This window comes from Poromitra crassiceps (genome assembly GCF_964638095.1).
Source record: "Poromitra crassiceps genome assembly, chromosome: 9".
Lineage (NCBI taxonomy): Eukaryota > Metazoa > Chordata > Actinopteri > Beryciformes > Melamphaidae > Poromitra > Poromitra crassiceps.
Genome location: NC_139630.1, coordinates 41,641,837 through 41,664,706, shown reverse-complemented (window position 1 = coordinate 41,664,706; position 22,870 = coordinate 41,641,837). Strand labels below are relative to the sequence as shown.

At 43.4% G+C, this 22,870-nt stretch overlaps 1 protein-coding gene across 2 annotated transcripts in view; it reads left to right on the top strand.

Annotated features, from left to right (window-relative positions):
• Window positions 1–21,644, top strand: part of cad (carbamoyl-phosphate synthetase 2, aspartate transcarbamylase, and dihydroorotase) — a gene marked incomplete at its 5' end in the record, with an annotated part of 65,175 nt that extends 43,531 nt beyond the window's left edge. The window contains 14 exons of one of the 2 annotated variants that reach the window (XM_083643474.1): window positions 1,295–1,496; window positions 2,180–2,370; window positions 3,105–3,245; window positions 3,573–3,662; window positions 4,021–4,147; window positions 6,621–6,665; window positions 10,011–10,192; window positions 10,490–10,564; window positions 10,942–11,154; window positions 12,156–12,281; window positions 13,839–13,994; window positions 16,287–16,388; window positions 17,306–17,400; window positions 19,335–21,644. In XM_083643474.1, the coding sequence (XP_083499600.1) occupies window positions 1,295–1,496; window positions 2,180–2,370; window positions 3,105–3,245; window positions 3,573–3,662; window positions 4,021–4,147; window positions 6,621–6,665; window positions 10,011–10,192; window positions 10,490–10,564; window positions 10,942–11,154; window positions 12,156–12,281; window positions 13,839–13,994; window positions 16,287–16,388; window positions 17,306–17,400; window positions 19,335–19,434 (1,845 nt within the window). In that variant the 3' untranslated portion in view covers window positions 19,435–21,644. The remainder of the gene's footprint in view (window positions 1–1,294; window positions 1,497–2,179; window positions 2,371–3,104; window positions 3,246–3,572; window positions 3,663–4,020; window positions 4,148–6,620; window positions 6,666–10,010; window positions 10,193–10,489; window positions 10,565–10,941; window positions 11,155–12,155; window positions 12,282–13,838; window positions 13,995–16,286; window positions 16,389–17,305; window positions 17,401–19,334) is intronic. The other variant, XM_083643475.1, reaches the window with a different exon arrangement.
• Window positions 21,645–22,870: the final 1,226 nt, after the last annotated feature.

Sequence of the window (22,870 nt, the reverse complement as noted above, 5' to 3'; positions counted from 1 at the left end):
TTTTTTTTGAGGATTCTAGGCTCATTTTACAAGAGCCGAGGTTTCTCTTCTGTTACGACTTCGTGAACACCAATCATCTAAAAAGAACTAATAGAATGTGTGCTTTCTCTGTCTAAAAGAGTTAGTTTGTAGAGTTAGTAGTTATGTAAGCATTAGCAGTTGAATACAGCATGGTTTCAGCATCAGAAAAAATATTTAGAGATAAACGGCTTTTTGTGAAATTCGATAGAACAGTCACTTTAACCATTCATTTTTGGCATCAGTAAGACCTAAACAATAGTTTTGAACAGTAATTTCCTCCATAACAGCAGTAAACTTCCCTCTGCTCAACTCCTCCCTCCTGTGGGCGTTCTTTTTCGCTGCAGCGCCATGTCACAAGCACTTTCCTACCTTTGCAAATGCACTTTCTCATACTCTCGACCTCTCAAATAAATTTCTGAATAGAAATTAAATTACTCTAAATTATAGCGAAAAAGAAACAAAAAAGAATGGGTTGAAAATCCCATTCTAAAAGCCTTTTAGAATGGGATTTGTTTCCAATTTGGTGTCGGACTAGGGGGCAGTCCCCGCTTGTCACCAGTTTGCTTTGCTGCTGCTGTGCGGGTGTGAGCCTGTCTGTGCGGCCGCTCTTTGAGGAAGTCTGGTTAGACTCGCTCGCTTCTTGGAGTTTTGGTTGAGGGCTTTGATGAAGCTTTTGCGATTCTGGTCATATTTATGCTGCGTGTTTCAAAGTGTGTCCCACCCGCAATCCACTATGCAAATCTGCAATCCCGCACCGCCAGCAATCAGCGCGAAATGAAAGCGCCTTCGCCAATCCACCTTCATGAGAATGGCTTCAGTCACACTGCTTTTTGCTTGCCTTCCTCTAGTCAGGAAAGCACTGTCACCACTTAGTGGGTCGGTGGAATGGGTTGTACACGTTGTACACGTCCAATACCTATATAAGAGATGTAAAAGGGTTCGATGCACATCCCACCGTCAAAAAAAAAAAATCGTTTTTTTTTGACGAGTCAACTCGTCGCTGGCAGTGAACAGCTGGATTGTGTTTGACGACTACACTCGTCGCTGGCAATCAAGGTGTTAAGCTATTTGACTTTTAGGTTAGTATAGTCAGGGTTATCCTAAACACAAATATATCAGTCATTGTGAGAAATTATGCAGCAATGTGTTTTCACAGTACCACACAGGAGGCACACTCAGTCACATTTTGGAGCTTCTTTCCACATTTCTGAAGGATTTTTCACTTATCTGCTTTACTATATTAAAGGTTGTCATCATCTTGTCTCCTTTTCAGATCCTGATCATTCGGGCTGCCAAGCAGAAGGGCATCCAGGTGACATGTGAGGTGGCGCCCCACCACCTCTTCCTGTGCCAGGACAACATTGCGGAGATGGGTGAGGGACGGGCGCAGGTCAGACCCATGCTGGGAACCCGCGAGGACATGGAGGCTCTCTGGGAGAACCTGGACATCATAGACTGCTTCGCCACAGACCACGGTCAGTAACCAGTCATTCTGTCTGTCAGTGAGTTAGGGCTGCAAATAATTTCATTATTGATTAATCTGTCGATTATTTACTGGACTAATTAATTAGTCGTTTGGTCTATAAAATGTCAGAATATGCCCCAAAAAAGTATTTTTTCCTGACCAACAGTTCACAACCCAAAGATAATCAGTTTACTGTCAGAAGACTAAAGAAACCATAAAATTCAGAGAACTGAGAGCGCGCACAGAGAGCTGTGTGCGCTGAGAGGCAGGCTTGTGAATGCGCAGAACATCACATCCGTTAGATTTGCCGGAAATTGTGACCCGAGAGGAGCCGAAGTCTGCTCATAGAATTCAGCATAACATTGGAATGGCTGAACGCAGAGAGACGCAGCTGGGCTCATCTTTTAAGTTACGTAATGGAGCATTCACTCATTGGTAATAAAAAACACTTTGTAAACATTTATTTCTTCCCAAAACGTACAGAATGGACCTTTAATCAACTGATCGTTACTGTAAAGTTGCCTTCCTGTTAGCTCCCCATTGAGAGTGGACTTCCTGTTGTTAGCTCCCTATTGAGAGTGTACTTCCTGTTGTTAGCTCCCCATTGAGAGTGTACTTCCTGTTGTTAGCTCCCCATTGAGAGTGTACTTCCTGTTGTTAGCTCCCCATTAAGTGTGTACTTCCTGTTGTTAGCGCCCCACTCTGTAGAGGAGAAGAGCGGTGCCTGTCCTCCTCCGGGCTACCCTGGCCTGGAGACCATGTTACCTCTGCTGCTGACTGCCGTGAGCGACGGCCGCCTCACGCTGGATGACATCATCAGACGTCTATACGACAACCCGCGCAGGATCTTCAACCTGCCCGCGCAGGACAACACCTACGTGGAGGTACACACTTCTAGGCTAGCTTAATTAAAACCATCCTGATAATGTGATCTCACATCCTGTTTCGCTCTACGTATCAGTCTGGACTCCAATCTGCCTACAGTGATTTCAGTGGGTGGGAGTAGTTACCTTGACAGACAACTCCTTCAGCCAATCGGCATCGCCAAATGTAATCCTTCAGGCAATCAGTCCAATCCAAATCCACTCGGAAGAACAGCGAGAACATATTTTCTGTCAAGAAACTTTGCTGGTGCATACTCCTGTTATTGTTTAATTGTTGTTAATGAGTTTCTTTCTCCAATAACTGCACTTACGGCTGTGTTTACTCTAACGTTAATGTTACTGCTCGTTGCTTCGGGAGCCGCCATTATTGTTTTGCCAGCCGTATCCCTGATTGGCCGGTTACGTTGTCAACTCCGAGGCAGGTCCCTGATTGGCCTGTGGACTTTGTAATTTCTGAAAATCACTGGGGGCGGGCTGGAGGCCAGACTTATCTGCATAATGAAACCGAATGTGTTCATATGATCAGGATGGATTACCGCTTAATACGCTTACTTCTGTATGTGGCGCGCTATAAAAACAATCATCACACTTCCTATTTAACCCCGGCTCGCTGTCTCTGCCCGTCAGCCTATTTAAACCCTGCTTGCTGTCTGTGCCCGTTAGCCTATTTAACCCCCGCTTGCTGTCTGTGTTCGTCAGCATATTTAAACCCTGCTTGCTGTCTGTGTGGTCAGGTGGATCTGGAACAGGAGTGGGTGATTCCTCAGGCCATGCAGTTCACCAAGGCCAAGTGGACGCCCTTCACGGGCCTCAAGGTCAAGGGTAAGGTCCGCCGTGTGGTCCTACGAGGAGAGGTGGCCTACATCGACGGACAGGTCAGTACACACACACACACACACACACACACACACTATTACACACTTTAAAATCATTAATCGATTAATCTTTACTCTTTCATCTTTTATTGTCTTTCTATTGTCTTTGTACGTCTTTTATATTTTATCGTGACTCCATCTTCGTTTGATCTTATACCCTTATTTTATTTTATTAATTTTGGTTTTCATCCTGATTATAACTTTTTACTATTTACTTGAATGTTTGCTCTTTTCCACCTCTGTCCTCCAATGAATTTAATGTTTTTTTCTCTCTCTACCTCTCTCGCTCGCCCTCTCTCTCTCCCTCCCTCTCTCTCTCTGTGTCAGGTTTTGGTACCTCCAGGTTATGGCGAGGATGTGAAGACTTGGCCCAGTGCCACCGTCGTCCCTCCTGAATCTGCTAAAGACATCCCAATGGTACAGACACAAAGCAAATAACATTATACCAGTGTTTAGCCCTAGTCCCTAGTCCAAAAGTCAACTCACTTAGGCTTACTACTAGCTTCTACTAGATCAGACAATCAGCCTTCTTGTGTCAAACTCTGCACAGACATCATTCTGCAGAGTGAAGCTCAAACATCCAACTGAAGGAACAAGAAGATAAACTGATTTTTGACTTTAGGGGGTCTTTAAATCATAATAGTGTTGTGATTAGTATGACTGTCACTCCCCAGCTGCTACTAGTCTGCCTAACATGTGAAGCATGGCTTCTGCCCTGACGTCCAGCATGTGTTTTGCCGTGTGTGTTTGTTTTCCTCGTGTGTGTGTGTGTCAGACCCCCGAGCGGACCCGTCCGACCCCTCCACGCGCGCGCGCCCCCAGCCCGCGCCGCACGGTCGGGGACGCCCGCTACATGCTGCCCCCCCGCATCCACCGCTCCTCTGATCCCGGCCTGGCCCCAGGTACTGTCTGACCCACACACATCCACCACTTCGTCCACTCAGTCAGGTCCATGCTGCTCATGCTTCTGAGAGGAAGAGGTTAAACTCATATTTGGGTTTTTATTTCAGATGACTTGAAGTTTGAGGTTTTACGATATTGGTGTGAGGAAAAATGTACTTCACAGTATTGTGATTATACAGCATCATATTTTACAACACTATTAAGCGTAGTGACTAAAGTTTCTGCACACCAAAGTGTGTGACAGGTGCGTGGGAGGAAGATACAACCAGTAGAACAGAGGCTCCCGCACACCATCTCACCTTCTCTGTGGAGAATATATTTTTTATTGGATGAACAGACGTTTCGGTCGGCAGACCTTCATCAAGTGACACTTGATGATGACCGAAACGTCTGTTCATCCAATAAAAAAGATATTCTCCAGAGAAGGTGAGATGTTGTGCAGGAGCTTCTGTTCTACAACACTATTAAGCAAAATCAAATGAGCATCTTAAAAATAATTCCAGGCGGAAAAGGTATATTCTAATATAATATAATGTAATATTTCACAGTAGTGACCTTTTGAAACAGATGTAATAGGACAGTAACCCAAATATGCTATTCAATGAATTTCACCATTTTATTCAAATCAGTGGACAGCTATTAACATGCTGTACTGTATGTCCTCTGCTTCTGCATCAAAAAATAATACAAAATTGCACTGCAGCAATGATGGGGTAATGAAGGGAGCTTGATCAGTAATTTGGCTGTACTCTCAGAGGCTTGATCAACATAGATCCTGGTTTGATCTCATCTGATGTGTGTCGTTTGCAGTGAACTGCGCCTGCAGTTGTGTTTTGTCTGCTACGAGTAATAACATCTTCATGTGACATCATGCTTGTTTTGTGCAGTGTTGGCCCTTTGTACCCTGCGCTGGTGCAAAGGTTTAGGTTTTAGGAGACTAGACTCTCACTGACATCTGAATGCATTCACTATCAGTATTCCTGGGCATGGGATTCCTGGAATTGCACTGAACTTTGACAGGTGTATTCCAAGCAGGGAAAATCTGGGAATTTGACAAATACTCTTTGGAAGTCAGGGAATTTAAAGAAAAATCATTTTACAAGAGTGAAGCATGTATTTTCCAACTTCAGATGATGTTTTTCAGACCAACTGGAGTGGAAATCAGACTGAAATACAACTTATAACAAACCAGGAACAGGTTCTTCCCATGACGCTGGGCCAGCAGAACCCGCCGTGGTCAGAATGCAATGTCAGGACCACTGACCTAAATAATATGGACAGAGCTATCCCATTGATCTTGGTCTCCCGTTTGGAGTTGAAACGTTGGCCGTCGCCATCTTGATTTTTCGTCAGCAGAGTGGGAGGGAATGGGTTTCCCAGAGCCGCGGCTCTGCCTGCTATTGGTCCGTGATTGGCAAGCTGCGCGATCACTGGACAGGCAATCTGTCAATCACCCTCTTTTCTATAATCTATTTTACTCCAAACGGGCGAGTTATATAAAGAATTACCCTCCTACAGTTGTTATGAAAAGGTGAAATTAGCTATATAGACCAAAACCGTGTTTTGCCCCTCACTCGAAAGATGTTTAATCCTGTTACAAAGTCGGGCATAGTGGCCATTCGAGGAACTACAGCTTTTCAATTCACTTCCGCAGCATCAGAGAGAAGGGGGTGGGCTTGCCCACTGGTCAGGACACTCAGAGAAAGCAGACAAAACCACTTTAGATTATTGAGATGCGTCCCTGAGTCTCTGTACTCTTCCCATGGCACTGGGCCAGCAGAACCCGCCGGGTTCTGCCGTGCGTCTCATTATGGCAGATTGACTGTTCTCTTGTGGAGACCATTACTTGATTAGAGAGCTGTCTAATCTATACTGCGGGCTGGATGGACCTAGTCAGTCCCGGGGGCCTCTTACCACCCCCCTGCGGAAATCCATTCTGATTGGATAAGGACTCCTCATGCTTTTCTCGGCATATGGAAAGTGATGGAGTAAGATGTCGAGTGGAACATTTGAAAAAGATTTCTTCTCCTGTCTGGCCATCACTCAGGTGTTTGGCTCACAGCCAGCTTGACAGCGGTAATAAAGTGAGTGAATTCAGAGAAACGAGGTTGCACCAAGGCAGGGAGGAAGGCTAGCTAGATCTAAGATCGTCATATCACCCACCCCTAGTCCAATGCATTCCAAGAGTTATTTTGTGATGAGGTGTTTCCTGCGTTGCCCAGAATGCCGTTCGGCAACCCCAGAGAAGGGCTGTCAACTTGTTGCTTTCATTCAAAGGAGGGCGTACCATACGGGAATGGCGTGTCTTGTGGTTGCATTGCATCCTGGTATATTGAGGCTACTGTGGGTGGAGAAATTGGTCTTTCTCCATCATAATCCACAACACTTGTACACTGTGCAACACATAGTACAGATGCTGATCCCTTCTCCTAACTCCTGTGCCCTCTGCTGTCTATTTAAACTTCTGAACAGCTGAAGACACAAAGGAGAGATGTTTGAGGAGGGCGATGGATCAAGGTTTGCTGAAGCTCTGTCAGCTTTACCAGGGTATCTGCAGGTCCTTCCAAAGTCTGTGAGAGTCATGAACAGGGATGGGACGGTATGCTTATAGCATGATATCATTCAATACGCGATATTGGGTTCATGATTCAATACAACCACCACACCATTTAACAAATAATAATTCAATGACAAAGTTTGACTGCAGAATTCTGTTTATTTCTGAGCCACAAATCTTTTTAGTGATGGTGTTGGGCTTGATAGAATGTAAACAATTTAAAAATGTCATTAGTGACAATAATATTGTTTGGATGGAGAGCTTGTGAAATTGTGATGGGCAAGAGTCTCTCATTTGTGACTACTTCAGCAGAATAAAACTGAGCTAATTTCAGAGTTAAAGTTTCTGCCCGATGATACACATTGGCACGTTTTTCTATTGCAATATTGAATTTTGATACATTGTCCCATCCCTAGTCTTAATTTACCTAAATTTAATGTCTTAAAAACCATGAAAGATTAAACTGGATGAACAAACCCTGCCTTTATTTGTCACAAACACAGTGGCATGCACACACGTGCACGGCGGCCATTACACACACATGCTTTGGAGGTGCTGTGAAATTTGTCCTCTGCGTTTGACATCCTGGCTCGTCCTCCTCCATGGTCAGGCCAGAAGCGGTGCGCAGCTGCAGTGAAGCGCCCGGGGACCAACTTCTTCCAACTGCCGCTGGTCAGATGACGATCTTCTGCATGTTTTTATTTGGGCGTTATATATGGAGGAACCCCAGGGAGCACGGGGAGAACATGTAAACTCCACACAGACAGGCCCTTTCGACAAGCTAGCTCACCTGGGCCGTAGGCGCTGAAGGCATCGGAGGAACACACTCTCAGCGTCCCAGGCGGGAATCGAACCCAGGACCTTTTAGCTCTGAGGCGACACCGCTACCACTGTGCCACCGTGCTTGTTAACTTAACTAACTTAACTTAAATATATATATATATATATATATATATATATATATATATATATATATATATATATATATATATATATATATATATTTTTTTTTTTAAGTCTTAATTAGGGATGCACCGATATGAAAATTTTGGCCGATGCCGATATCCGATATTAACTCCTTCACCGCCAATGACGTCTTTGACGTGTTATCAGCAATGGCCTTCCCCGCCAAGGACGTGTTTGACGTGTTTTTGTTTTTATTGGTGCAGCGCCTGCAGCAAACTGCAGCCTGTCACACAGACACAGGTCCCTGCCTTCAAAGGGTAGCCGACAGCACGCGATCAAACACATACCGCAGCTGTTGTTTTGAAATTGAGCTAGAGGAAAAGCAGAGAACGGGTAACGCTTCCTTGTGCAGAGAGGAGAAACGCCATTGAAACGCTGAGCTGGAATCGCCTTCCTCTGTGCCAGCCAGGAGAAAACGGGAGAAAGTAATCAAGAGATGTGTTTGATCATCGGAGGAATGAGGAAATGATCGATCAGTTTGCGAGGGCGGTGAGGACGTGTTGAATAGCCGAGGGGAAAACGGGAACGATCATAGATATGACAGGGAGACATGGACGAGGACGGTGTACCAGAACAAATCAAAATAAACACAGGAACAGCTAGGCAGCAGCGGGCAGAAGGCACTCACAGCAGCCCGCTGTCCTTCTCAAGAGCTCGTTCATGAAATCGCTGGGCTGCTCGCCCTCCAGTGTTGCTCCTGGCCAATCCCAGCGCCACAGGGCGTGGTTATTGCTTATCCTATGTTGGGTTAGAAATCTAAAAGGGGGATCGTGTGTGTGTGTGTGTGTGTGTGTGTGTGTGTGTGTGTGTGTGTGTGTCTGTCTGTCTGTCTGTCTGTCTGTCTGTCTGTCTGTCGGTGTGTCTGTCTGTCTGTCTGTCTGTTTGCACACTCACACCGAGTAAACTGTATTGTTGAATGTAAAAAAAAAGCACTTCATGTGTGTATATATATATATATATATATATATATATTTTTTTTTTTTTTTGTCATTTGTGTCCTAACGAATAATATTTACATGTCTGATGTCAATACAGTTCAAAATAAAAGAATTGAGAGTGAGTTATGCCTGAGATTGTGCCCTTTTACAAAAATGCTTTTTTCTCCCTTTTCTCTTCCCAGACAGGCTTTTTTGGTGAACATGGGGTGTATAAAAAGGGTTATAAGTAGAGTACAGAACATGCTAAAAGCTAACTTTCTTTTTGGGGGTGAAAGTAGAGACTTAGATCTTCATTTCGAGGTATTGGACATCACTGTAGTCCTAGTACAGAATTTACTGTGGGTCTTGAAAGATGACCAAACATTATGGAAATACTTGGCCTGTGCCAAAAATGCCAGTCAGATATTGGCAGTGAATGAGTTAACATTGCTGTTATGGCCGATAACCGATATTTACCGATGTCGATATGATCTGTATAAAAACACATTTCTATGATAATAAAATTGTGTAGATACTGAAAAACACATACAACACACTGAATTTGAAAAAGTAATGCATTTCTTTATTTCAAAAACATTTGTAAAAGCCCATAAATCATAGATTTACTGCATTATTTCATCTCAATGTGAAGAATTTGGCTGATACCGATAACCGATATTAACATTGCAACATCGGACCGATACCGATATGTTAAAAAATGACTAACATCGGCCGATACCGATATGATTGCCGATATATCGTGCATCCCTAGTCTTAATTTTAACTCTCTGAAACCTGCAGATACCCTGTTCTACGCTTCCACCAAACTACATTCTGTGACGCTGCTTGCATGGATGGCTATAAAGCGCATGCTAAATATAAAGCTACATAGCACATGGATTAAGCCTAGTAATATCTAATGCAATACTAATACCTAATGTTATTTCAATTGAAAAGTTAATTAGAACAATTTTATTATTTTTCTACATTTTACTAGATTTAATCTCAACTCCTCAGCATCCAGAAGAAAGTAAGTGGTTGGTAAACGTAACGCTTTTAGTAGAAATGCTGCGTTGTGCGGATGTTTGCACTAAATGCTTATGCTTGTTATTATTTTGCTTACTTTAAACTTGATTTAAACCTGAACACTTTTTGAGAATTGGATAATGTGTTGGATAATGTAATAATTTGGTAAATTGTAATAAAATATCCCTCCAAATGGGTAAAACATTTCAATATAGCCTGCTGATGTAATAAATTACAAGGTAATGCAATACCATTTGCTATTACATTATGACATGTCAACAGTAGTCAAAGCAACACAGTGTAATAATAATTTTACTATTATTATTTAATTATTTATATTTAAATGTAATTTTTCCTGGATGTAATTGATGGAGTTGATCCATGTGCCCTCTGTAGAGCTGATGGTGCCCCCGACTGGCAGTGAGGTGTACAGCCACCCCCCTCCCCCTCCCCTGTCCAGGCTGCTGTCCCCCCAAGCCGTGCCAGGACAGTACCTCGCCGGGCTGCAGACCTCCCCCCTGCTGCACCCGCTGGTGGGCCAGCACATCCTGTCTGTCAGGCAGTTCAGCAAGGAGCAGGTAACCAACATGTAACTCTATAGCACATCTGAATACAAACCCCTGCAACATGTAACTCTACAGCACATGACATGTAGTATGTTTAGTATCTGAATACACACCCCTGCAACATGTAACTCTATAGCACATGACATGTAGTATGTTTAGTATCTGAATACACATCCCCTGCTAACTGCAACATGTAACTCTATGGCACATCATGACACGTAGTATGTTTAGAATGCTAGTCTCCTCTGTTTGAAGTCTGTTGTGATGGACACATGCTTCCATGATCTTCTCTTTGCATGCTGGTTTCAGATCTCCCACCTTTTCAACGTCGCCCACAATTTGCGTCTAATGGTTCAGAAGGAGCGAAGCCTGGACCTGCTAAAGGTTGGTCATCTTTACAGATGTGTGATTGAGAGGCATGCAAGTCTGCATACTGCTCATAATGCCCTCTGTCATGCACCCCGTCCACTCAGGCAAAGCATCTGTGTTTCTCCAGTGTGTTTGAGGCATTAGTTTATTGTTGGGAAGGAGTGTAAGGGTGGAGACATGACATCACTACATGAGTAGATAGACTGAAACCACTGGACATTACACACTTAAAGATTACAATTTGAAAGATTATTATTATTATTATTATCATGATTATTATAATTATAGAATAGAATAAATGTAGATGGAACTTTATGCCGAATTGCAGCTATAATCAGCCTAAAAGCGGTGTAGTGTGTCACTAGGCATTAAACTAACTTCTGTCCGTCCAGGGCCGGGTGATGGCGTCCATGTTCTACGAGGTCAGCACTCGCACCAGCAGCTCGTTTGCGGCGGCCATGCAGCGGCTGGGCGGCTCAGTGGTGCACTTCAGTGAGGCCACGTCCTCCAGTCAGAAGGGAGAGTCTCTGGGGGACTCGGTCCAGACCATGAGCTGCTACGCCGATGTCCTGGTGCTCAGACATCCCACACCCGGGGCCGTGGAGGTGGGCTAAGGGTTCGGGCATACCCTAAAGCCCATGGCATGGCACACCAATCAAACGTCCAACAACTGCACATTATCCAACAGCTGCCAACATGGATAATGTTTGATTGGTGTGCCATGGGCTAAACACAGGCAAACAACGATTGAACTTGTGGAATCTGACCAAACATCTCCAAACAAGGACAGACAGCCATGGCACCAAACAAACATCATTTGTCCGTGTTTGTTGTAGAATGTTTGATTGGTGTGCCATGGGCTGAAGGCTTTCATAGGTTTGGGGTTAGGTGCTTTCAGTGATGTTGGGTGTGTCCAACATAGTTTTGCTAAATTACTAATGGATTTACTGATAATGCTTTGCTTCTCTAGTTCTCTGTTAAAGGATAAGTTCACCCCCAAACATGAAAATTCAGTCATTATCTACTCACCCCCATGCCGACGGAAGGGCGGGTGACCTTTTTTACTCCATAAAACATTTGGTCTGTTTCACAGAAAAACACTGTTCCAGAATGCTCCTAAACAATTGAAGTGAATGGGGTCCAACTTTCAAAAAATAAAAGGAAAGGAAAGGAAAAAAATGGCTCCATACTGCTCAGCTGGCATAACCCAAATCTCCACAAGCCCTGAGATGCCCAGTTGACTTGAAAAGATGTCATTTACACCGTTTTTAGCTGAAGTCTTTACTGTAGCAGGCTACAGTAGCTGTACCTCACATTGTTGGTCCACCTGGCTACAGTGCAGATTTCAACTAAAACACGATGTAAATTACATTCCAAGTCAACTTGGTATGGATTCTTTTTCCTTCCCTCCATGTTTGAAAGTTGGTCACCATTCACTTCAATTGTTTAGGAGAATTCTGCAATGGTGTTCTGTGGTCGTTCTGTTTTGTGGACTAAAAAATGTCACCCTTCCACCGGCGTGGGGGAGAGTAGATAATGACAGAATTTTCATTTTTGGGTAAAATTATTGATTGTTCATGTGACTCTTCTGCCCCCCTGTGGTCAGACTGCGTCACGTCACTGCCGTAAGCCGGTGATCAACGCGGGCGATGGGGTGGGCGAGCACCCCACCCAGGCCCTGCTGGACGTCTTCACCATCAGAGAGGAGCTGGGCACGGTCAACGGCATGACGGTGAGCCACAGCACAAAGCAGTGGAGACATAGTGCTGCAACCAACGGGTCGGGTACCGACGGTTAACGGTTAAAAGCTTGTGTAACGGGTAAAGAATTATACTTCTGCGGGCGGTCAGTGCTTGAGAACGACGCAGGAGCCATGTATGTTTTTGTGTTGCGCTCAGACTGAATTTACAGTCACGGTAATCTGGTGCATGATATGTGCAGTGTGTCTGTTGATGGCGGAAGTCAGTCTGGTTAGGCAGAGGCAAGAGGAGAGATTGGAGTAGGCTACTTTCCACCCTGTCAAACATTTTTATGCTTTGGTCTGGGCGGGTACGGGTTTGCAAAATTTGACCTGTGCAGGACTCTGCTGTAAACACAGCACAAAGCATTGGAGACATGCTGTAAACACAGCACAAAGCAGTGGAGACGTGCTGTAAACACAGCACAAAGCAGTGGAGACGTGCTGTAAACACAGCACAAAGCAGTGGAGACGTGCTGTAAACACAGCACAAAGCAGTGGAGACGTGCTGTAAACACAGCACAAAGCAGTGGAGACGTGCTGTAAACACCGCACAAAGCAGTGGAGACGTGCTGTAAACACAGCACAAATCAGTGGAGACATACTGTAAACACAGCACAAAGCAGTGGAGACGTGCTGTAAACACAGCACAAAGCAGTGGAGACGTGCTGTAAACACAGCACAAAGCAGTGGAGACGTGCTTTAAACACAGCACAAAGCAGTGGAGACGTGCTGTAAACACAGCACAAAGCAGTGGAGACGTGCTGTAAACACAGCACAAAGCAGTGGAGACGTGCTGTAAACACCGCACAAAGCAGTGGAGACGTGCTGTAAACACAGCACAAATCAGTGGAGACATACTGTAAACACAGCACAAAGCAGTGGAGACGTGCTGTAAACAGCACAAAGCAGTGGAGACATGCTGTAATGATGTAATCACAGCACAAAGCAGTGGAGACATACTGTAAATACTACACAAAGCAGTGGAGACATGCTGTAAACACAGCACAAAGCAGTGGAGACATACTGTCAACTAGCACTGCAACTAACTATTATTTTCATTATCCATTAATCTTTCCATTAGTTGTTGTTCTCGACTAATTGATTAGTCGTTTGGTCTATAAAATGTCAACTAATTGATTAGTGTCCCGCCACAAATTCCTTTATGTATGGGAAACACTGGTTTGATATATAAAATGTCAAACAATGGTGAAAATTGTCAATCACTTTTCCCCCAAAGCCCAAGATGACATCCTCAAATGTCTTCTTTTTTCCTGACCAACAGTCCACAAACCAGATATTCAGTTTACTGTCATAGAAGACTAAAGAACCCAGAAAATATTCACATTTAAGAAGCTGGAATGAGATAATTTTTTTCATAAAAAATGAGCCCAATCTATTATGAAAAATAGTTGGCGATTAATTTTCTCTCGATCGAGTCTTCAGCTGAACTGACATTGGTATTTTTATTCTGCCACATAATTTCAGGTAAGCTCCAGACGTCTGTGCAGTAACTTCCTGTTTGCTGTTTCTCTGTGTGGTCCCTGTCAGATAACCATGGTGGGCGATCTGAAGCATGGGCGTACAGTGCACTCCCTGGCCAAGCTGCTGACTCAGTACCGCATCAGCCTGCGCTACGTGGCCCCCAGAGACCTCCACATGCCCCCCGAGATCATCACCTACGTGGCCTCCAAGGGCATCAAGCAGGTAGGGGCGTAGGGCTTAGCAAAATACCAAGATATGATTATCAAGTCAACATCAACATCCTTATAATAAAACTTTATTTTGTTGATGGCTTTTATGGGGGTTTTATTATTATTGTGATTAACTTATTACTATTTACATATCACTGTAAATCTGTCTTTATGGAAAATGTATTTGGTTTCTTGTAGAATATTACTCTAAATGAATTATCATTTCTGTCAATTAAGCTTGTTCTCACCTCCCCCCCCCCCCCCCCTCTCCAGCCTGGACTGGATTGGCTTTGATTAGAGGGAGGTTATAAATATGAAAAGTTTGCTCATTGTTCTACAACTCTGATGAAGACGCATGGCGTCGAAACGTTAGTTTTTCAATAAAGTTTTTCAAAAAGGATCCGTGTGCTCCAGTGGCCTACTTTGGTTTTTTTTTGGACCTAAAGTGTTTTCTTTCATGATTATCAAGTATCAGGACTAGGGCCATCTTTTGCCTTCAGAGCACCTTAACTCATTGAGTGCCATGGACGTCCTTCGACGTCCAATTAAATAGTGACGTAGAGTGCCACGGACGTCCTTCGACGTCCAATGCGTTTTTTGACGGTGGGACGTCGATCAAAGCCTTCCGCAGCTCCTGTACAACTATAGTAGCTATTGGAGGTCTATAACCTATTTTACAGAACCCTTAGGTGGCGACAGTGCTCTCCACATAACAGAAAGGCAAGGAAAAAACAAAGAAGAAGTCGTTATGGAAACGGAAATCGCATCGCATCCGTATGCATCGATATGCTGAAGCACGTTACTGCAGCTGTGCCTGCAGCAGCCAATCTGCTCCCACAATTGAGCCGCTCCGTGTCGGTTGCGACAGCACATCCGCACATCCACACCGTGGAGTTGTTATTATTCTCAACTGGAAGCATCGTTGCCGGTGACAAACACACGCGGAACGCTGTAAAAAAGCACGATGTCGAGCACCCTTCACTGTGCGCACAGCAAACTCAGCAGAGAGCCACCACAGACAGGAGGAGGAGTGTGCAGTTGAGGCGAGGCGAGGCGGGGCGGGGCGGGGGGGGGGCACGCAGAGCAGCACACAACACCCAGACAGACCCAGGCAGCAGGACAGGATTGACAAACGCAAGCCAGAATATCCGATGCCCACCAGCAGCAAATCAAGACCAGCAAGAAGCTGCAACCAGCAGCGCACGCAGGGGCCAGCGCTGCTGGTTGTAGCTAAAAAATATTATTCTGCCAAACAGAATTCCCTGGCCTTCACTGTTTTATTGAAGGAAATTATTTTTGAGGTGTGACTACATTAGAAAAGATTAGCTTCAGAGTCAGTGATGTGCTTGAAATGTTTAATTTCACAAAAGGCCAATTATCTCAGCTTCTAGAAAAAAATTGCTGTTTTTGGATGAATCAAGCTATCTTCTCCGGCTCATAACTAAAGAACGGAAAATGGGATCAATAAACTTTTTTTTGCAGATGATAGAATAGAGTCTCATCGTTCTTTGTGCGTGTTCAGTGTTTACATAGTAATATCACACAATATTCTGTGGGCCTCGAGAAATCACTGAAAACGCTCTGAAACTCTGGCACTGGGAGCATCCGTTCTCCAAAAGTGGCTGGCACTCAATGAGTTAAAGGTTGCACTTTGTGTAAAACAAGATGTCCTTGCTTCTTTCATTATAAAGGATTTGGGCGTGCTACAGGATGGCAATTTTGGCGTTTTAGGGGCAAGGCCATTTTGGCTTTCGGCGTCAATTTGTTTTAGGGCACAAGGCCACATGCCAGGTCACAAAGGCCATTGCTCTATCTATTATCGTGAAGAGCGATTTTTCTGAAATGTGTGTTAAAAGGAGCCAATGACACATCCTTTACATAGGGCAGTTTACATTAAACTGAGACCACTGATGCTTTTAAAGCAACTGACAGTAGCAGGCTGGTTGCAGGGCACTGCCAAGGATGATGGTGTTTGTTGCTGTGTGTTTATTTTATGAAACCTAGCCAGCTACAGTATATGTAGTAACCATTTTATACAAGCAATAAACTCCTCGAGGCCGAGGTTTACACTGATTTTGCAACGTTAATGGCTGTTCTAAAGCACAGTGCAGAGCGGACAATCAGTGTAAAACCACGGCCTCTCAAGGCTGCAGAACGATACGTCGTTCTGACCCATTGCAGGACTACCTCGGTCATTCAAACGGTGTATGTACCAGAAAAGAGAAAAAAGGAGCTTCTTGGATACTTAGAGACAGATTTGAGAGATGCTGTATGTACAGAATAGTGATGAGGATCCATCTTGCAGGAGGAGTTTGAGAGCATCGAGGAAGCCCTGCCTGACACAGACGTCCTCTACATGACCAGGATCCAGAAGGAAAGGTTTGCGTCAGAGGAGGAGTACAAAGCCGTAAGCAAGCACACTTCTGTTACCAGCTGCTCTCACTGCTTCTCTGCACATTAGATGGAAATAGTAGTAGGGCAATTTAGCTAAAATAATCCCATGTTTATGGCATCGTCTATAGACCTGTTGATTCTGTAGACGAACTGCAGGGGCTCAATGAGTGGGTCCATGATGGATTTTAGGTAGAACAGAACAAGGTGCTTGAAGGACTTCATTAGTCTATAAGGCCATTTACACCTGGCATTAACATGTGTTTTCTGCCATCAGATTGCAATCAGATTGTGCTTGACCACATTAGCCTGATTTCATTTACACCTGGCGTTGACATGCGTTTTGGGTGATCAGATTGCAATCTGATGGCAATTTGATCACCCAAAATGGGTGTACTCTCAATCCGGATACAGTTGCTGTATCCAGATTGAGAGGACACATTGCATTTACAGTTGTGTTCAATGTGTACACAATGCATCCCTGACCACGTCTGGAGGTGGTCTGGCCGATCAGATTGCAATCCTTCTTCGATGTGTCTTGGGGGTGTTTACACCTGTACTTTCAAGTGGTCAAGCACAATCTAATTGCAATCTGATGGCAGAAAACGCATGTTAATGCCAGGTGTAAATGGCCTCTAAGTGCCATGGGCCTTGTCTTTTTGGGGATGGGGATAATAGTTGAGGTCTTGAAGCAGGTTGGAACATGGCATGTCTCCAATGAGGTGTTGGAGATGTCAGTCAACACTGGAGCCAGTGTTTTGGAATGCCTTTGGCTATATGTGTAACAAATTACAGTATATGCTTTTATTGCTAAATGCACAATTGTTATGCTTAACTGCCCCATTGAACGCTCTTTAGGCTTCTGTATTGGTGTTTTTATTCCAGGTTGTTTCAAATACCTCATGTATGTCTTCTCTGGTGTTTCTTCCTCAGTGTTTTGGCCAGTTCATCCTCACGCCTCACATCATGACCTCAGCCAAGAGGAAGATGGTCGTCATGCATCCACTACCCAGAGTCAATGAGATCAGGTAAGGCTCGACCAGTCCACTACCCAGAGTCAATGAGATCAGGTAAGGCTCGATCAGTCCACTACCCAGAGTCAATGAGATCAGGTAATTAAAGGCTCGATCAGTCCTCTACCCAGAGTCAATGAGATCAGGTAAGGCTCGATCAGTCCACTACCCAGAGTCAATGAGATCAGCTAATTAAAGGCTCGATCAGTCCTCTACCCAGAGTCAATGAGATCAGGTAAGGCTTGACCAGTCCACTACCCAGAGTCAATGAGATCAGGTAATTAAAGGCTCGATCAGTCCTCTACCCAGAGTCAATGAGATCAGGTAAGGCTCGATCAGTCCACTACCCAGAGTCAATGAGATCAGCTAATTAAAGGCTCGATCAGTCCACTACCCAGAGTCAATGAGATCAGCTAATTAAAGGCTCGATCAGTCCACTACTCAGAGTCAATGAGATCAGGTAATTAAAGGCTCGATCAGTCCACTACCCAGAGTCAATGAGATCAGGTAAGGCTCAATCAATCCACTACCCAGAGTCAATGAGATCAGGTAATTAAAGGCTCGATCAGTCCACTACCCAGAGTCAATGAGATCAGGTAAGGCTCGACCAGTCCACTACCCAGAGTCAATGAGATCAGCTAATTAAAGGCTCGATCAGTCCACTACCCAGAGTCAATGAGATCAGGTGAGGCTCGATCAGTCCACTACCCAGAGTCAATGAGATCAGGTAATTAAAGGCTCGATCAGTCCACTACCCAAAGTCAATGAGATCAGGTAAGGCTCTATCAGTCCACTACCCAGAGTCAATGAGATCAGGTGAGGCTCGACCAGTCGTTAAATGACTATTGGGCGATCATGATGTGTTCAAAACCACGCATCTCCAAAAGGGCAAGTTTTCAGGAACTTAAAAAAAACTGTGCTCTTAAAATACTGAACACCACGTCATCAAAGTTGGCACGTTTTCATTATAGACAGTTTCTTGCTGAATGTGTCATTACATGATTCATATCTTACCTGAATAAACTCAAATTATGTTACAGGATTATCAGTCCGAGTTTGACGCACTTTTTCCCAGAGTGAGCAGCCTCGCATGGCTGCAACCCTTATGGAGCGCACGGGCATGCAGCGCTGCTCCTCTGGCAGCGGGGCCGCGGGCGGCTCTCAAGCCGAGAGAGAGGCTCCAGCAGCCTCTCACTAACATAAACATTATTCTCATCAGAATCCACTTCGATTTGCCTAGTTTAAATGAGTTTGCAGCCCAGGGACAACCCGAAAACACCTTATTGAACAATTTACGTCAGATGATGCCAGAAACGAACAAAACCAAGCCAGAAACACACAGCGGCATTCGGTTCATGCCTCACGGTGCCGGCTTTCCGTGTAAGTCCTCATGAGGTAGGAGAGGAGCATGGAGGTTCTGCTGTCACATAGGCAGTGTGATTGGGAGCTCTAGCATCCAATGGTGATAAGTGTTAAATAGATTACCCAATAAAACATGTTTTCATTGGTTATTTAGACGTCAGTAGGTAGAGGAGAATGGATATTCCATCTATAGTAAAAAAATATAAATCATAAACAATGGAGTTAAGTGGTTTTCATCAGCCGTGACGATATGCTTAAACTCAGGCATAAAAAAAAAACATATTGGTCGACCCCTAATTAAGTACTCCTATCGCTACTCTGTATCGGTGATTACCAAAATGTAAGTGCTTGTACTTGGTCTGAAAAAGTGGCATCGGTGCATCCCTAAGTTTTGTATATATATCTCTAATCTCTCCATTTTTTGTAGATTGTCATATTGTATAATATTCTCTACTATTACTATTAAGCTGCTGCAGTAAAGTTAATCTGATCTCTTAAAAAAATCATCCATTAATTAAGCATTCTGCTACAGGAGAGCCTTTTTAACCCCTTTTATCTCTTGCTTTTTTTTTTTTTTTTTTCCCCAGTGCGGAGGTGGACACGGACCCCCGGGCAGCGTACTTCCGGCAGGCAGAGAATGGCATGTACATCCGAATGGCTCTGCTGGCCACCGTGCTGGGCAGATAGAGGGATGCACACGCACCATCAAACTCCTCCTCTAGGGGGCACCATCACACTCCTCCTCTAGGGTAAAGACCAGGGTTGAGCCAGGGTGTCTGCAGCTCCTGAAACAGTCTTCAATCATGGCATCCGAACACACGAGTACCGCAGAGATGACGTATTTTTGTAGGCCAACCCAGAAGTGGGGATGTTGGTTAAATGCATGAAATAAGGTCTGTGGTTAACAGAAGTTTCTGAAACCACACACTTTGTGCTCAGCAAGATCATCTTGACAAATGAGGACCACTTTTATGACTTTTGAAGTGTTTTCTGAAAATCAAATTTTTTTTAAATCACATTTAAGTCATAAAAGTGTTGCTCATTTGTATTTGTGATTGTGAAGATTATCTTGCTGAACACAAAGTGCACTGTTTCATAAACTTTTGTTAACCACAGAATTTACTTCATGCATTTAGCCAAAATCCCCATACAAAAATCCCATTGACTTTCAGACAAGGGAACCTGCTAACATCCGGGTCTCAGGCAGGTCTTCGGACTCATTCCTGCGGTACTCTATATTCAACGCTTTTTTTTTTATACCTAAATTGAGGCATAACGTTTGTAAAAATGCAGTAGTACTATTGCGCACTGAGACATCAGTCTAGGTCTGTAATTGCTTTCCTTTTCAAGCAGTTGCAAAATTAATCTTATTTCATTATAACTGGCATTAAACGTCTTAAATTGAACTTGACAAAGCTTGCAGACACCTTGTTCGAGAAAGGGTACAGAGAATTTACATTCCTCACCCACCCCACTTGTTAACGGAATAATTGATGATAATAATCTGTTGGGGATTAGCGTTAAGCACTCAAGAATCTCCTTTAGTTTTTTGAGATGGTCAGCAGACCCCATCATCCGGATCGGCTTGGATGAGCAAAAGAGGGGACGCTGATGTCAGTACTGCAGGAATGATGTATTTTTGTAGGCTCACCCAGAAATCTCCACCATGCTGGTTCATGGGGGGAAAAGGCAATGGGATTTTTGTATGGCGATTTCGGTTAAATGCATGAAATAAGTGGTTAACAAAAGTTGATTTAACAGCAAAGTTTTGTGTTGAGCAAGATAATCTTCACAAACGAGGACCACTCTTATGACTTTTTAAGCTTTTTCTGAAAATTGCATTTACGCTTAAAAAGTCATAAAAGTGGTCCTTGTAAACATTTTCTATTCCTCTGCAGGGTTAAGAAATTCACATGAGTATCCAGAAAGTTATTTGTTAATTTATTTTTGCAATAGATATTTTGTCTGCACATGACTCATTCATATGTACAATTACAGAGAAGTACCGGTACTAGTGACTCATACAAATACCACACAGAGGAATATAAATATTTACATATTCACATATGCCGGAAAGAGTAAAGAATAACAAGATATATATTATATTATTATTATATATATATATATATTTTTTTTACATGTAAAATAGATTAAAATGGACAGTCAAAAAAGAATGAGAGGAAGAGTGCTTAAGAAAATACAGGCCTGACATCTAATGGACATTTTGCATCATTAAAAAAATAAGAAGATGCATTTCAAACTTGTTTTAGGAGTGCCAACACTGTATGTGTAGCGTCAAACTTTTGTTAACCACAGACCTTATTTCATGCATTTAACCGAAATCCCCATACAAAAATCCCATTGCCTTTTACATGTACGAACCGGAAGTGCTACTTCCTGACTCATTCCTGTGGTACTCTATTAGAACACAGACATGGTATGATTATTGGTAGTGATCATTTTATGTATGTGTTCAAACATGAATCTGTTGGTACCTGGCTAAAAAAGCCACTCTTCATACTGCCAGCAGCTTAGCTGACGGGTCACTCTTCACACTGCGAGCAGCTTAGCTGACGGGTATACCCTCTTTAACATTGCAGGTTTTTTTTTACTGTAAATAAAACTGGCCATAGAACAATCATCTTCTTAGGTCAACATTATTAATCATCCTTCCACTGTCTTGAGTCTTACTCCGTTCATACAGTATTATGTTCTTATTTCTGTGTGACTTGATGTTTACATTTGAGTTGTCTTTTTTTGGTAAGAAAGGATAATTGCATTAACTCAGCCAGTGATTTCATTTACTGTACTAGTTTCTGACCAAACTGTTTATCCAAGAGGGAATGTTGGGGAATGTTGGTCAAGTGGTATTGGATCACTTTGTATTTTGTGGAGAAATGAACAATAAAATAATTACCCTTTTCTCATATGGCATAGTTTTAATTTATACCCAACACATAAGGCAACAAGTGAAGAAGAATGATTAGTCTGATCTGCTGGATTTATGTGGTTTAATACAATTTAGTACTATAGTCCAAATTTGTCCATGATGGCCTGTGACAGAGGCACACATTGCTCTGTACACTGCTCAGCTGTAGACTGGTGAGAGACCGCCTCAGACCAGTCTCCAAGCAGTTGTCAAGATGGTGAATGATCTGTATCCTGTGGTCATCTTTTGCCCTGAAGATGCATCCAATATCCACACACGTACTTAAATGAAGTTGTACACAGCACATATACAGGCTGACATGTTTTCAACACATACAAACTGATATTTTGGTATGTTAGAAGTCCTTACAAACGTCCTTATGACATGGGTTTTGAAAACATGACCTTTTATGAAAAGAGTTGTATTTTGAGCACTGTGCAGAACATATACTGTATAAGGACCCTGAGACCAGTTGAAGCCTCTGGAGACACTAGAATGTTCCTCCTGGCAGTACAAGCATCCAGTAACATCTTTTGTCAGAAATGTCATCAAAATAAGTTTTTGTAATTGTTAAAGAACTAAGTAAACTCAGATTTTGTTGAAAATATTCAAGGCTGTGCACATTTATCATTCACATCCACAAAACCATCATTCCAAGAACCCACATTAACAAATGGTTAAGAGAGATCTTTATTCGCTGTGCGGCCTCGCCCTGGCTGCTCCTTGATGGCATACTTCAGGGATGCTGCATCACGTGTCCTGGAGCTGGCAACTGCTTCTTTTTTGTGACATCACTGATCACTGATGATGTCACAGTGGGAATTATGACATCACATGATGCCACATATATCACTGGGATTTATGGCATCACTGATGTCACAGTGGGACAGAGTAACAGACAGACAGTCCTAGCTCCCATTTATATACTGATGATAGAAGTTAAGTTGAAGTAGGCTATAGTTTTCTTACTTTGCCCAGTGAATGTGTGCATTTTTAAAAACATTGTATTTTTGTCTGCATCTGCCAGTGGTGCGCCATCACGATATTAAGAGTAGGCATAATGTGTTCATGTGTTATAGGTTATGATGACTGAGGAATAAGTGGATCAGCACCGCAATTATACAATGGCTCTTCTGTCATCATCACCATAGTCATCACATCGTCTCACGAGTCACATGGTCAGACCCTCGCTAC